This window comes from Scyliorhinus canicula, chromosome 9 (genome assembly GCF_902713615.1).
Source record: "Scyliorhinus canicula chromosome 9, sScyCan1.1, whole genome shotgun sequence".
Taxonomy (NCBI): Eukaryota; Metazoa; Chordata; class Chondrichthyes; order Carcharhiniformes; family Scyliorhinidae; genus Scyliorhinus; species Scyliorhinus canicula.
Window position 1 is genome coordinate 55,796,236 of NC_052154.1, and position 12,654 is coordinate 55,808,889.

The window sequence follows — 12,654 nt, forward strand, 5'->3', positions numbered from 1 at the left end:
TTGAGACAGTCACCAAGTATTGTGCAATTTGCAGACGCCTCGCACAATATTTCAATTTGGAACAATCTCTAGATAAATTAGGATGAAAGATTTTTTTAACACCTGAATATTATTTATTTTCTTCAACAGTCCAGGACACTCTCCATTTCAACACCACTTACTGGCCGCAAGTATATGAAGGAAAGCAACCTTTGTGTGACCCCGATTTCCTCTGCAACACAGTGTGTTAGTCGTCTTCATGCCATACTAACAGGGCTAAAAAATACCCCAAGTGAGAAATTATTACAGATTTTCAGGTGAGCGATGTATGTTGCGGTACAGGTTGTATTCTTTCAGATACTATAATATACTTAGACAGGTATGAAGTAAAACCCTGGTTATTAATATTTGCTGAATGTTTGAGATACTGGGTAGGATTGTATGGCTGGCTGGGTCATAAACCCCTCTCCTTCCATTTAATGCCTGATGGGACATTAGGTGGCTCTGGATGAGACCTCAGCTTCTAATGTGATTGGATCGTTGGTCCTGGGGCAGTGGACACTACTGCGACTTCTGAAAGAGAAGAGGCAGGAACTCGATGACAGGTACATTGGCAGTTCTCGGCAGGGCCATGGTAGGATGCTCCAAGGTGTGATGGAGGAGGGGGGGGCGGGGCAAAGGGGCAAGGGGGGTGAGGACCAAGGTGCACAAGCATGTAGATTGGGGTAGAGGTCACCTGGACCGGGACAGACCTTGGTGTGGTCCTCCAATCAGAAAAGTGGATCCATGAAGATGGCATCCTTCTTTTCCTTTCCCATTCAACACCCAAGCAGGCTCACCTGCCATACTTTGCCCATGTCACTGAACTCCTCTAGGCAGCCGAAAAACTGTGGCAAGGCGGAAAATGGCCCTTCAGGTCCTCAATTGGCACGATGGCAGATAGGCTGCCTAAGGCCTCACTAGCCATCCATTATAGAACATAGAACAGTACAGCACAGAACAGGCCCTTCAGCCCTCGATGTTGTGCCGAGCAATGATCACCTACTCAAACCCACGTATCCACCCTATACCCGTAACCCAACAAACCCCCCCTTAACCTTACTTTTTAGGACACTACGGGCAATTTAGCATGGCCAATTCATCTAATCCGCACATCTTTGGACTGTGGGAGGAAACCGGAGCACCCGGAGGAAACCCACGCACACACGGGGAAGACGTGCAGACTCCTCACAGACAGTGACCCAGCCGGGAATCGAACCTGGGACCCTGGAGCTGTGAAGCATTTATGCTAACCACCATGCGACCGTGCTGCCCTAATTATATTCTGGCCAAGTTGGGGGTAGGCAGGAAGTTGGCAGGAAAAGCACCCATAAAATTCTACAGGCACCTCTCTCTGCTTCTGATTCCACCCACAGAGGGACCATAAAATTCAGAACACTACTCGGTCATACAGAATCTACAGTGCTATAGATCACTGTTCACTTTCTAGAAATATTTCTGTAAGGGTTGAAATGTCTTTAAATTACTATTCATACCACTGCCAGAAATAGGAACTTGGAACAGTTGGTTCTGATTATCTAATTTTGCAACAGATCACAGCCAATCAGCAGTCACGAGAGTTGTGGAAATTATTATCTCAGAGACTGTTATTCACCATGGATTGACTAAAGTAACTGAACAGGTAGAAGTTGTGTGAGTTAAAGAACTGCGATCCATTCAAAGTTCATAGGAATAGGTGGAAATGAATGCTAGCTTTTCAAACATGCAATAGTTTGTATGGAATCTCTAAATTACTAAAGTTAAAAGTTTAAATATGGAAATTGCCGCAGAGGGAGCATCCGTTTGGACTCCAAACTGCAATAATCATCGGTTTGCCCCGGGGAAGCTGGATGGAGGGTTTCGGAGGTGGCATAGAGCAGGGATTGAGAGGATGGGAGATCTGTTTATAGAGGGGAGCTTTCCCAGCCTGAGGGATTTGGAGGAGAAATTTGAATTGACGGGAGGGAATGAGTTTAAATACCTGCAAGCGCGGGACTTCCTACGCAGGCAGGACTCAACATTCCCGCTCCTACCACCAAGGGGGATACAGGACAGGGTCGTTTGCAGAGTATGGGTGGGAGAGGGGAAGGTTTCAGACATCTATAAAGAACTCATGGGGTCAGAGGAAACGCAGACCGAGGAGCTGAAACACAAATGGGAAGAGGAGTTAGGAGGAGAGATAGAGGATGGTCTCTGGGCTGATGCATTGAGTAGAGTCAACGCATCCACATCATGCGCCAGGCTCAGCCTGATACAATTTAAGATCATTCACCGGGCACACATGATAGTGGCCCGGATGAGCATGTTCTTTGGGATAGCAAACAGGTGTGCAAGAGGGTCAATGTCAGGGTTCGTCTGGAAGTGGCAGCCGTTCGCCAACTTCTTTAGAGAAAATTAACTGTCAGCAGATGGGGGGGGGGGGGGGGGGGGGGGGGTTTAGTTTAGATTAGTGTGTAAAAAAGGTGGGACCTGTGAGGGAGGAAGACGGCCTTTGCACTATGTTTATATTTGTATGTACACTGTTTCTTCTGTTATTGTTACAAAATCACAAATATCTCAATAAAATGTTTTTTTTTAAATATGGAAATTGCCTACAAATTACATGAAATTGTAAGTGAAGGAGGTTAATTATCAATAATGATGAAAATTATTGAACATAAATTTATTCTGTAATTGTGTCTCTAGGCTTGAATAAAAACAATAAGATGTGAATGGAAAGGTATTGAGAGCTCTGCTGCCTGGATGACTGGTTCTACCATTAGAGTTGCCAGTTGATAATTGAACTTTTACAGCAGTTTTAGACCAATCCAGAACCTCGACTCTTAATTTTTCTGCCTGAAGAATGCGAAGCGGTGGGAAGAGTTTAACTACGAGAGAGAGGGAAATGTGTGTGTTCTTGCATGTGTATGTAATGCTTTTCAACACAACAAAATTTGAAAAGTTTAAAACTCATTGGCCATTACCAAGAAATATATTCTTTCTTTTACGGGGTGTGGGTGTCACTGGCTAGGTCAGCATTTAGTACCCATTCCTAATTGTTCTTAAGAAGGTGGTGGTGAACCACCTTCTTGGACCACTGCAGTCCATGTGATGTAGGTACACCCACAATGCTGTTCAGGAGTTCCAGGTTCTGACCCAGCAACAGTAAAGGAATGGCGATATAGTTCCGGGTCAGGATGAGTCTGTAGCTTGAATGAGAACTTTGTGGTGGTGTTCTCATCCATCTGCTGCCCTGGTCTTTCTTGGTGGTAGAGGTTGCAGGTTTGGAAGGTGCTGTATAAAGAGCCTTGATGGATTACTGCAGTGCAACTTGTAGATTGTACTCACTGCTGCCATTCTGTGTCAGTGGTGGAGGGAATGAACCATTAGGCGGAGGGTGGGGGTACCAATCAAGCAGGCTGTTTTGTCTTTGATGGTGTTGAGCTTCTTATGTGTAGTTGGAGCTGCACTCACCCAGGCAAGTGAAGAGTTTTCCATCACACACCTGGCTAGTACCTTACAAATGGTGGCCATGTTCTGGAGAGTCAGGAGGTCAGTTACTCACTGCAGAATTCCAGTGCAGCCTCTGGGCTGTGCCAACCCCCAGGTTGTTGACAGTGGGGGTTTCAGTGATAGTGATACCATTGAATCTCAAGGGGAGCTGGTTGGATTCACTTTAGTTGGAAAAGGGCATTGCCTAGCACTTGTATGGCACACATTTTACTAACCCCTTATAAGCCCAAGCCTGAATGCTGCATAAGGACACGGCAGCTTCAGTATCTGAGGAGTCATGAATGGAGCTTTATATTGCAGATTCATTAGTGTACATCCCCACTTCTGACCTTATGATGGAAGGAAGGTCATTAATAAATAAGCTGAAGGTGGCTGGGCCAGGAAACTACCCCGAGGGACTCCTGCAACAATGGCCTGGGACTGAGATGATTAACATCCGACAACTATCTTCTTTTGAGTTAGGTATGGCTCCAACAGTGGAGAGTTTCCCTCGATTCCCATTGACTCCAGTTTAACCCGGGCTCCTTTTTGCCACACGGTCAAATGCTGCCTTGTTGTTAAGGACAGACAGTTTCACCTCGCCTCTTGAATTCTGCTCTTTTGGTCTTGATAAAGTGGACATGGAAAGGATATTTCCTGTCGTGGGTGAGTCCAGAACCAGGGGGCACTGTTTTAATATGAGGGCTCGCCCTTTCAAGACAGAGATGAGGGGTGCGATTCTCCCCCAAGATTTCGAAGTTGATATGCGGTGGGTTTTTCAGGGAGTTTGCCACTGGCTGTGCCGGCGAGTTCCCCACTGCTAATCAATGACACTTAGTCATCTTTTTGTGTCCTGGGGAGTTTCTCACATGTTTTAGGCCACACTTGGGTTGGGATTCACCGTACCCCGACGTTGATTTCGTAATTGCCGATCGGGCAGAGAATCCCTTTTGACGCCGAAATCGGGGGTGGCGCCTGTTTGACGCAGGTTTTGTATGCTCTTCCCCCCCCCCCCCCTCCTGAAATGGCATAATCGGCCACGCACCGTGCGCTGTTAGGACAGCCGTAGCGTGTCACCTGAAGGCCCTCTACCCCCGATGTGCCACATTCCCGACCGTGCGGATGACGTGTGGTCTCAGTGGTTGGGAACTCAGCGTGGCGGCTACAGACTGTGTCCACCAATCGGGCGGGAGCCGTGCTGCTGGCCGGGGGTGGCTTCCACGAGGGCTGGGGGGACTGGTAGGGGGTGGCCATGGGGACACTATCTGGCAGATCGGGTCCGCGCACAGCCGGCGTCAGGTTTTACGGCACGACTGCTGCAGGTCGACGCCAGGCGCATATGCGGCCGTGGACCCGGCCATTCTCCAGCCGTTTTTATCGGGAGCCGGCGGGTTTACACGCCGCAGCTGCCACCGGTCATCCTGCGACCAGTGAGAGGGCACCGCCAATTTCTTTGACGTAAAATGCCACAAATCCTCCGCACTTAGGCTCAAAAACTGTGAAGCCAGCCCTGAGAATTCTTTTTTAGCATTGGAAGGGAGGTTTAGGCAGGGAATTCCAGAGCTTCGGGCATAGACAACAGAAGTCATGGTTGCCAATGGCCGCACGGTTAAAATCGTTCCTGATATACTTATAGAAAGCCTTAGGGTTTTCCTTGATCCTACCCGCCAACGACTTTTCGTGTCCTCTCCTCGCTCTTCTTAACTCTCCATTTAGGTCCTTCCTGGCTAACTTGTAACTCTCAAGTGCCCTAACTGAGCCTTCATGTCTCATCCTAATATAAGCCTTCTTCTTCCTCTTGACAAGTGCTTCAACTTCCTTAGTAAACCCTGGTTCCCTTGCTCGACAACTTCCTCCCTGCCTTACAGGTACATACTTATCAAGGACACGCAGTAGCTGTTCCTTGAAAAAGCTCCACATTTCGATTGTACCCATCCCCTGCAGTTTCCATCCCCATCCTATACATCCTAAATCTTGCCGAATAGCATCATAATTGCCTTTCCCCCAGCTATAATTCTTGCCTTGCGGTATATACCTATCCCTGCCCATCACTAAAGTAAACATAACCGAATTGTGATCACTCACCAAAGTGCTCACCTACATCTAAATCTAACACCTGGCCGGGTTCATTACCCAGTACCAAATCCAATGTGGCATCGCCCCTTGTTGGCCTGTCTACATACCGTGTCAGAAAACCCTCCTGCACACACTGCACAAAAACTGACCCCTCTATAGTACTCGAACTATAGTATTTCCAGTCAATATTTGGAAAGTTAAAGTCCCCCATAACAACTACCCTGTTACTCTCTCTCCTGTCGAGAATCATCTTTGCTATCCTTTCCTCTACATACAGACAACTCCCAACAGGGTAACCTCTCCTCTCCTGTTCCTAACCTCGGCCCATACTACCTCAGTAGACGAGTCCTCAAACGTCCTTTCTACCGCCGTAATACTTTCCTTGATTAACAATGACCCCCCCCCCCCCCTTTTTACCATCTTCTCTGTTCTTGCAGAAACATCTAAATCCTGGAACCTGCAACAACCATTCCTGTCCCTGCTCTACCCATGTCTCCGAAATCGCCACAACATCGAGATCCCAGGTACCAACCCATGCTGCAAGCTCACCCACCTTATTCCGGATGCTCCTGGCGTTGAAGTAGACACACTTCAAACCAGCGTCTTGCTTGCCGGTGCCCTCTTTCGAACTTTTAACCCTATCCCTAACCTCACTACTCTCAACATTCTGTACACTGGGACTACAATTTAGGTTCCCATCCCCCTGCTGAATTAGTTTAAACCCCCCCCCGAAGAGCACTCGCAAATCTCCCCCCCCAGGATATTGGTACCCCTCTGGTTCAGGTGAATACCATCCTGTTTGTAGAGGTCCCACCTACCCAAGAATGAGCCCCAATTATCCAGGAAACCAAAACCCTCCCTCCTGCACCATCCCTGTAGCTACGTGATGGAGCTATCATGTTGCTGAAAGCTCGTCTCAGGGCCAAAATTAATTAATTGGATGAAAAAATTGGATTTTGAGGTTGCAATATTCTTTTCCCAAGAGGAGCAAATTGAAAGATGGTAAGGTTATAGTTTGAGAGAGGAATCAACTATATTCAAAGTGTCTCAAAAGATTTGGTGTAGAGAAACCCTAGCAAAAGATGGAGTTTGAAAGCATTCTGAAGGTACTGTGAACTGGATGAAAATAAAAATGAAGCAGCCATCGATAAAGCAAGTAAATACAGGATATGTCAGATATAGCATAAATCTACTGGTGATAATTTTGACTTTGCAAGTTCGCGCATAATAGAGGGTAGCGAATTAGCATCACTTGTTACATCTCTCTTGATTTTTATTTGCATTGACTTTAGGTCAAGTGAGGCACTTTCCATCATTCTCTCTGAAACAGGGGGCGCAATTCTCCGACCCCCGCGCCGGGTAGGAGAATCGCGGGAGTGCCGGGTGAATCCCGCCACGCTGCCGTGGCACCCACACGCGCTTCTCCCAGCCCCCCCGAAACGGCGTGGCGCATTTCACGACAGGCCGCTCAGAGAATCGCCGCTCGCCGTTTCTAACGGGTGAGCGCCGATTCTCCGGCCCGGATGGGCTGAGCGGCCTGCCCAATCCGACAGGTTCACGCCGTCGCCAACCACACCTGGTCGCTGCCGGCGAGAACAGCGCGCAAACGCTGCGTGTGCGGCCTGTGGGGGGGTGGGTGGGGTGGAGGGGGGGGGGGTGGAGGGAGGATCGAGCGCCAGGGGTCGCTCAGTAGGGGTCTGGCCCGCGATCGGTGCCCACCGATCGGCGGGCCGGCATCTCTAAAGGACGCACTTTTTTCCTCCGCTGCCCCACAAGATCAATCCTCCATGTCTTGCGGGGTGCCCGCGGGGAGGACGGCAACCGCGCGGGTGATGTCATTTACGCGCCGCCGGCCACATGATTTACGCGGCGCAGCTTTGACACGGCGCCAAGGCCCGGCGCGCGTAATTGACCCCGCGCCGCTCCTAACCCCCTGCGGGTGGGAAAATAGGGGATGAGGAGCGGCCTCCGACACCGGAGTGAAACACTCCGGCTTTCACAATGGTATCGGCCGTTGCGGAGAATTCCGCCCTTAGTCTCCCGATGGTAGAATTTCGCCCAGAATCTTGGGAAAAATAAAACTGAAATATTTGAAACATTGATCAATACAGAAGGAAAACATTAAGGTGGCATGAACTAAAGATAGGAGATCAAGAGCTGAAATTTTAAATATGGCTTTCCTCCCACAAAAATATGTTACTATATGGAATTATCTACCAGCTGCAATTGGCATGAAAGTTGTTAATTTATTTTACAAAATGCATGAGTTGTGTTTGAAGATAAAGATAACAGAGAATAACTAAATAAAGACCAGTGAATGTAAGCACATGTCTACGTATGAATTTTCCAACATGGGGCGGAATTCTCTGATAATGGGGCTATGTCCCCATGGCCATGAGAAAACGGGCATGAATGACTCTGGACTTTTTTCTAGAAAGTCCAGAGTGATTCTCCGTTTCAAAGGGGGCTAGCAGGACCCCAGAGTAGTTCACACAGCTCTGGCCGCTGATACGGAGCCCTGCACTTCTGAGACGGCCCCGACAATATAGCCCCCTCCCAGAACGCCGCACCGCCGATCGGTGGCCCCTGATCACGAGCCTGGCCGTCCTGGAGGACTGTATCCGCAGCCGCCACTCCGCGTGCCTGCTGTTTGGAACCATGAGTGAACCATGCCTGCAGGAACTCGGCCAGTTGCCAGCGGAGAATCACCGCGGGGGCCTCTTTCAATGGCCCCTGACGGGCGCCGCATTGACCGCGTGCGTGCGATTGGCGTTGATTCTCCTCCCCGCGCTGAGCACAATTGCGGCACGGAGCCTCAGAGAATCCCAGCCATGGTGTTAAACTAAGGAAATGGAGTGATTTAAAAAATGATCTAATGGAGTGATTTTAAAAAAATGATCTCACTGATACTGGTCTCTATTATGGTGCCATATGACATGGAAGTTATCTAGTTCTTTAGTTGTAATTTGTAATTTAAAGATGCACGACAATTTTTCTTCACAGTTAACAGTCTGCTAACAGAGCTGCAGATCTCCTGCAGCTTGTTCACAATTAATTATGCAGAACATTTTCTCTTATTGAAACAGGAATCCACACCCTGAAGGAATCGGATTTCAATTCACAACCGTTCAGATACATGAAATTGTGTTTATCTTTTTGTCAGGTCATGCTCCAGAGATCCCACACAGTCTGTCCTCAACAGAGTCAAAGAGATGGGTGAAATATTTTGTCATCATTACACACAGTCCACCAAGGATCACTCTGGCTTCTCAATAGGTCAGTACGGGTGATGCTAAACAATTAACAGTTTAAGTTACTGAAAAATCACTACCAAATGTAACAGGAAAAACATCTACATAATGATACTGCGGGTCAACAACAGGGTTACCAATAACCAGAAACTTAATTGGAACAGTCTCAAAAGGTCTGTGGCTATAAGAACTGATCAGAGGCTGAGTATTCTGTGATGCGTAACTCGCCTTCTGACTCCCCATAGTCTTTCCACTATCTCGGAGTAATGGAATACTCTCCGCTTGCCTGAATAAGTGCAGCTCCAGTGACACTCAAAAAGCTTGACACCATCCAGGACAAATCAACCTGCTTGTTGGGCACCATTTCCACCACCGATGCACAGTGGCAGTAGTGTGTATCATGTACAAGATGAACTGTAGCAACCCGCCAAGACTTCTTCCAAATCAAAGACCTCTACCACCTGGAACAAGGACAGCAGACCGAGGGATGGGCAATTAATGCTGGTGTAGCCAGCCAAATCCACTTCCCGTGAAGGAAAACGTTTAAAAAAGCAAACAGGAACACCACCTGCACGTTCCCTTTCAAGTCACACACCATTCTGACTTGGCATTCTATCACTTTTCCTTTATTGTTGCTGGGTACAAATCCTGGAACTCCCTCTCTAACAGCACCACATGGACTGCAGCGGATCAAGAAGTCCACTCGCCTCCATTGGATGCTGGGCAACAAATGCTTGTGTTTCTGGGGATGCCCACAACCCATGAATGATGTAAAAATACATTGATTTTTAATGTATTGTATTGTAAATGCATTCTTCCACAGAAAAATGAACACAAATGAACATATTTGAGAAAACATTACTAGGGACATGACTGGAACAGATTTTTCTCACAACCTCTTTATACATACCATTAGTCATAGGGTAAGAAATCTTGGTTGGACCTTAGGTTATTGAGTTGTTCTGATGTCCATTTCTTCCACAAATTTCTTGAGCTCAGGATGTCTCCAACCTATGTCAATCAAATTCCATCCCTCTTAATTTACATTCCTTTTCTTGCAAGTTCTAATCAACCTTGTGCTATTAGAACAGTACAGCACAGAACAGGCCCTCCGGCCCTCGATGTTGTGCCGAGCAATGATCACCCTACCTAAACCCACGTAACCCGTATACCCGTAACCCAACAATCCCCCCATTAACCTTACACTACGGGCAATTTAGCATGGCCAATCCACCTAACCCGCACATCTTTGGACTATTCTTAGCCTATCTTCAACATGTCCCTCCAAAGCTGACTTTGATTCACCCAGATGCATTTCTGACTGCCTCCAGACATTCCTGCCTGGGCCCTTCTTTATCTTTTATGTTCAGCTTTTCCTATGAGTAAGATTGAGGAAGTTTTTATTGTATTGAGTTAAGGAGGGGTTATCCTAACTTGTATTGTAGTAAATTGTTTTGTTGGAAGAAAGTGATAAATAGTGGTTTGTTGTGGATGGGTCTGCTGATCTGGCTGGTCTTTAATTGCACAGATAATACTACCAAGCGCCTTCGACTTGCAGAGATTCTTTACTACAAAGTCCTGGAGACAGTCATTGAGCAAGAAAAGAGGAGGTTAGGAGAGATGGATCTGACTGTAAGTACAAATCAAAATATTTTAAAACAGATTCAAACATGCCAAGTGGATTCCCGTGGGTGGGCGGGCCATGTTACATGTAGGAGCCATTGCCCAGCATCCCAATCACACCTGATGCCTGGACACTGTTTGAACAATGCGGGATGCAACACCACACATGCAACATTCAAATACCCAGGGGATGGGACACCGCTTTGGGGACATGCCCACAGCTGGAACATGGGTAATCGCCACGTGGAGAGGGAGCCTGGAGAGATGGGCAAGGGTCTGGAGATCAGTCCGCATTGTGTGAACTGGCAGAGGCAACATAATGGTTGCGCAAAAAGGAGTTTAATGTGCTGTACAAGACCCACACCATCATGTCAACACCCTCAGAGATGCTCCTCCATGACTGGGACATGCTCTGCAATGCCTCAGCCATGCCCACCTGCGACTGGGAAGGATTGCAGCACTTTGGCCTTGCCCATCTGCGAGCGGGACATGTCCTGCAGAACCTCATCAAGGTCAGCCTGGTGCTGGGTGACATCCCCCAGCGAGGCGGTTATTCTGCTGAGGTTCTCAGCCAAGGCCATCACCGACTGGGGGAGGTCTTGGATACCTTCAATCATGGTGTCGACGCCATGCACAAGGCACTCCACTGCGGTCGCCACCCTAGCAGTGTTGGCCTAGGTGCCACTCATTGCCAGCGCCACCTCTTGTGCCCGTAGCCTCTGAGATCCTCCAAGCTGCTATGGATCTGCTAGAGCAATGCTGACATCTCTCTCTCAACGTCCCAGCCATTCCCTAACATTTCCATCAGCTCTGCGTAACCCACTTCCACAAGCACAGTGTCAGGCTGGGTCCTGGGATCCAGCAGACCTCCGACAGCTGTCTCGCCTAGGGGTTCCTGCCTCCACCTGATGTACATCATCAGCGGTGTGGTGTCACCAGATAGTATAGCAATTATGAACAAACGGCCACAGGAAATTAAAAGCATTCGTGTGAGCTCTCATAATGACCACTTGGACCTATATGTTTTATACAGACACCATATTCATATGTACGATAAAGAATCAACCAAATTAATGTCTGGTGTTCATAGTTTACATTTAACAATCTCTGGCAAATGTCTCTGCTCTTTACACAGGGTATATTGGAACAAGATATATTTCATCGATCACTTCTGGCTTGCTGCCTTGAAATTGTCATCTTTTCCTATAAACCTCCAGGAGACTATTCTTGGATCATTGAGATCTATGACCTTCCACCCTATCATTTTTATAAGGTAAGCAATGCATAGCAGTACATGTTGACATTCTATCAGCTCTTTTCAATTTAAACTTCAGAATGAGCCTCTATCATATCCTTGAGTGATTGCATGAAGAAAGATTCTGACTGGGATATTCTGACCCTGCCCACTGCCAGGATCTTCTGGTCCTGCTGAAAGTCAGTGGGCTTTTGATTGGCCTACCACATCACCAACAGCAGGCCCTGCCATGGCAGGGCCATGAATTGCCAATCTCTATCTTTACTTTTCTGGTAATTATTGTGTATTGCAGGTTGAGCATCTCTTATGCGAAATTCCAAAAACCGAAAAATTCTGAAAGCGCACTTTTTTTCACGCATACACAGGTCCCTACGCAAGCCGCATATGTGCAGTTCCCAATGTTCTGCAGATGCGCAGTTCTCAACGTGCACCGCACATGTGCAGTTGCCAACGTTCCGCACATTGATTGATTGATTTATTGTCATATGTACCGAAGTACAATGAAACGTAAGCAGTATGTACACAGTAGACAAAAGAAGGGTCTGGAAGAGGGCAAAGCCTGGATGGGAGGGGTTTCTGACAATGCTGTTTGCCTTCCTAGACATTGACATCGGGTGGAGCATACAGGAGTGTAGTATGAAGTAGTTCGGTCCATAAGAGGGTCGTTTAGGAGTCTGGTAACAGTGGGGAAGAAGCTGTTTTTGAATCTGTCCATGAGTGTTCTCAGACTTTTGTATCTCCTGCAGGATGGAAGAAGTTGGAAGAGTGAGTAAGCCAGGTGGGAGGGGTCTTTGATTATGCTGCCCGCTTTCCCAAGGCAGCGGGGGATGTAGATAGAGTCAATGGATGGGAGGCGGGTTTGTGTGGTGGACTGGGTGGTGTTCATGACTTTCTTGCGGTCTTGGGCCGAGCAGTTGCCATGCCAGGCTGTGATGCAGCCAGATAGGATGCTTTCTATGG

The 12,654-nt window shown here is 47.7% G+C and overlaps 1 protein-coding gene across 1 annotated transcript in view; it reads left to right on the forward strand.

Annotated features, from left to right (window-relative positions):
- Positions 1–12,654, forward strand: part of rbl2 (retinoblastoma-like 2 (p130)) — a 192,211-nt gene that overhangs the window by 120,143 nt on the left and 59,414 nt on the right. The window contains exons 9-12 of the mRNA XM_038806723.1: positions 130–296; positions 8,729–8,841; positions 10,345–10,448; positions 11,575–11,712. Coding sequence (XP_038662651.1) covers positions 130–296; positions 8,729–8,841; positions 10,345–10,448; positions 11,575–11,712 — 522 coding nt within the window. The remainder of the gene's footprint in view (positions 1–129; positions 297–8,728; positions 8,842–10,344; positions 10,449–11,574; positions 11,713–12,654) is intronic.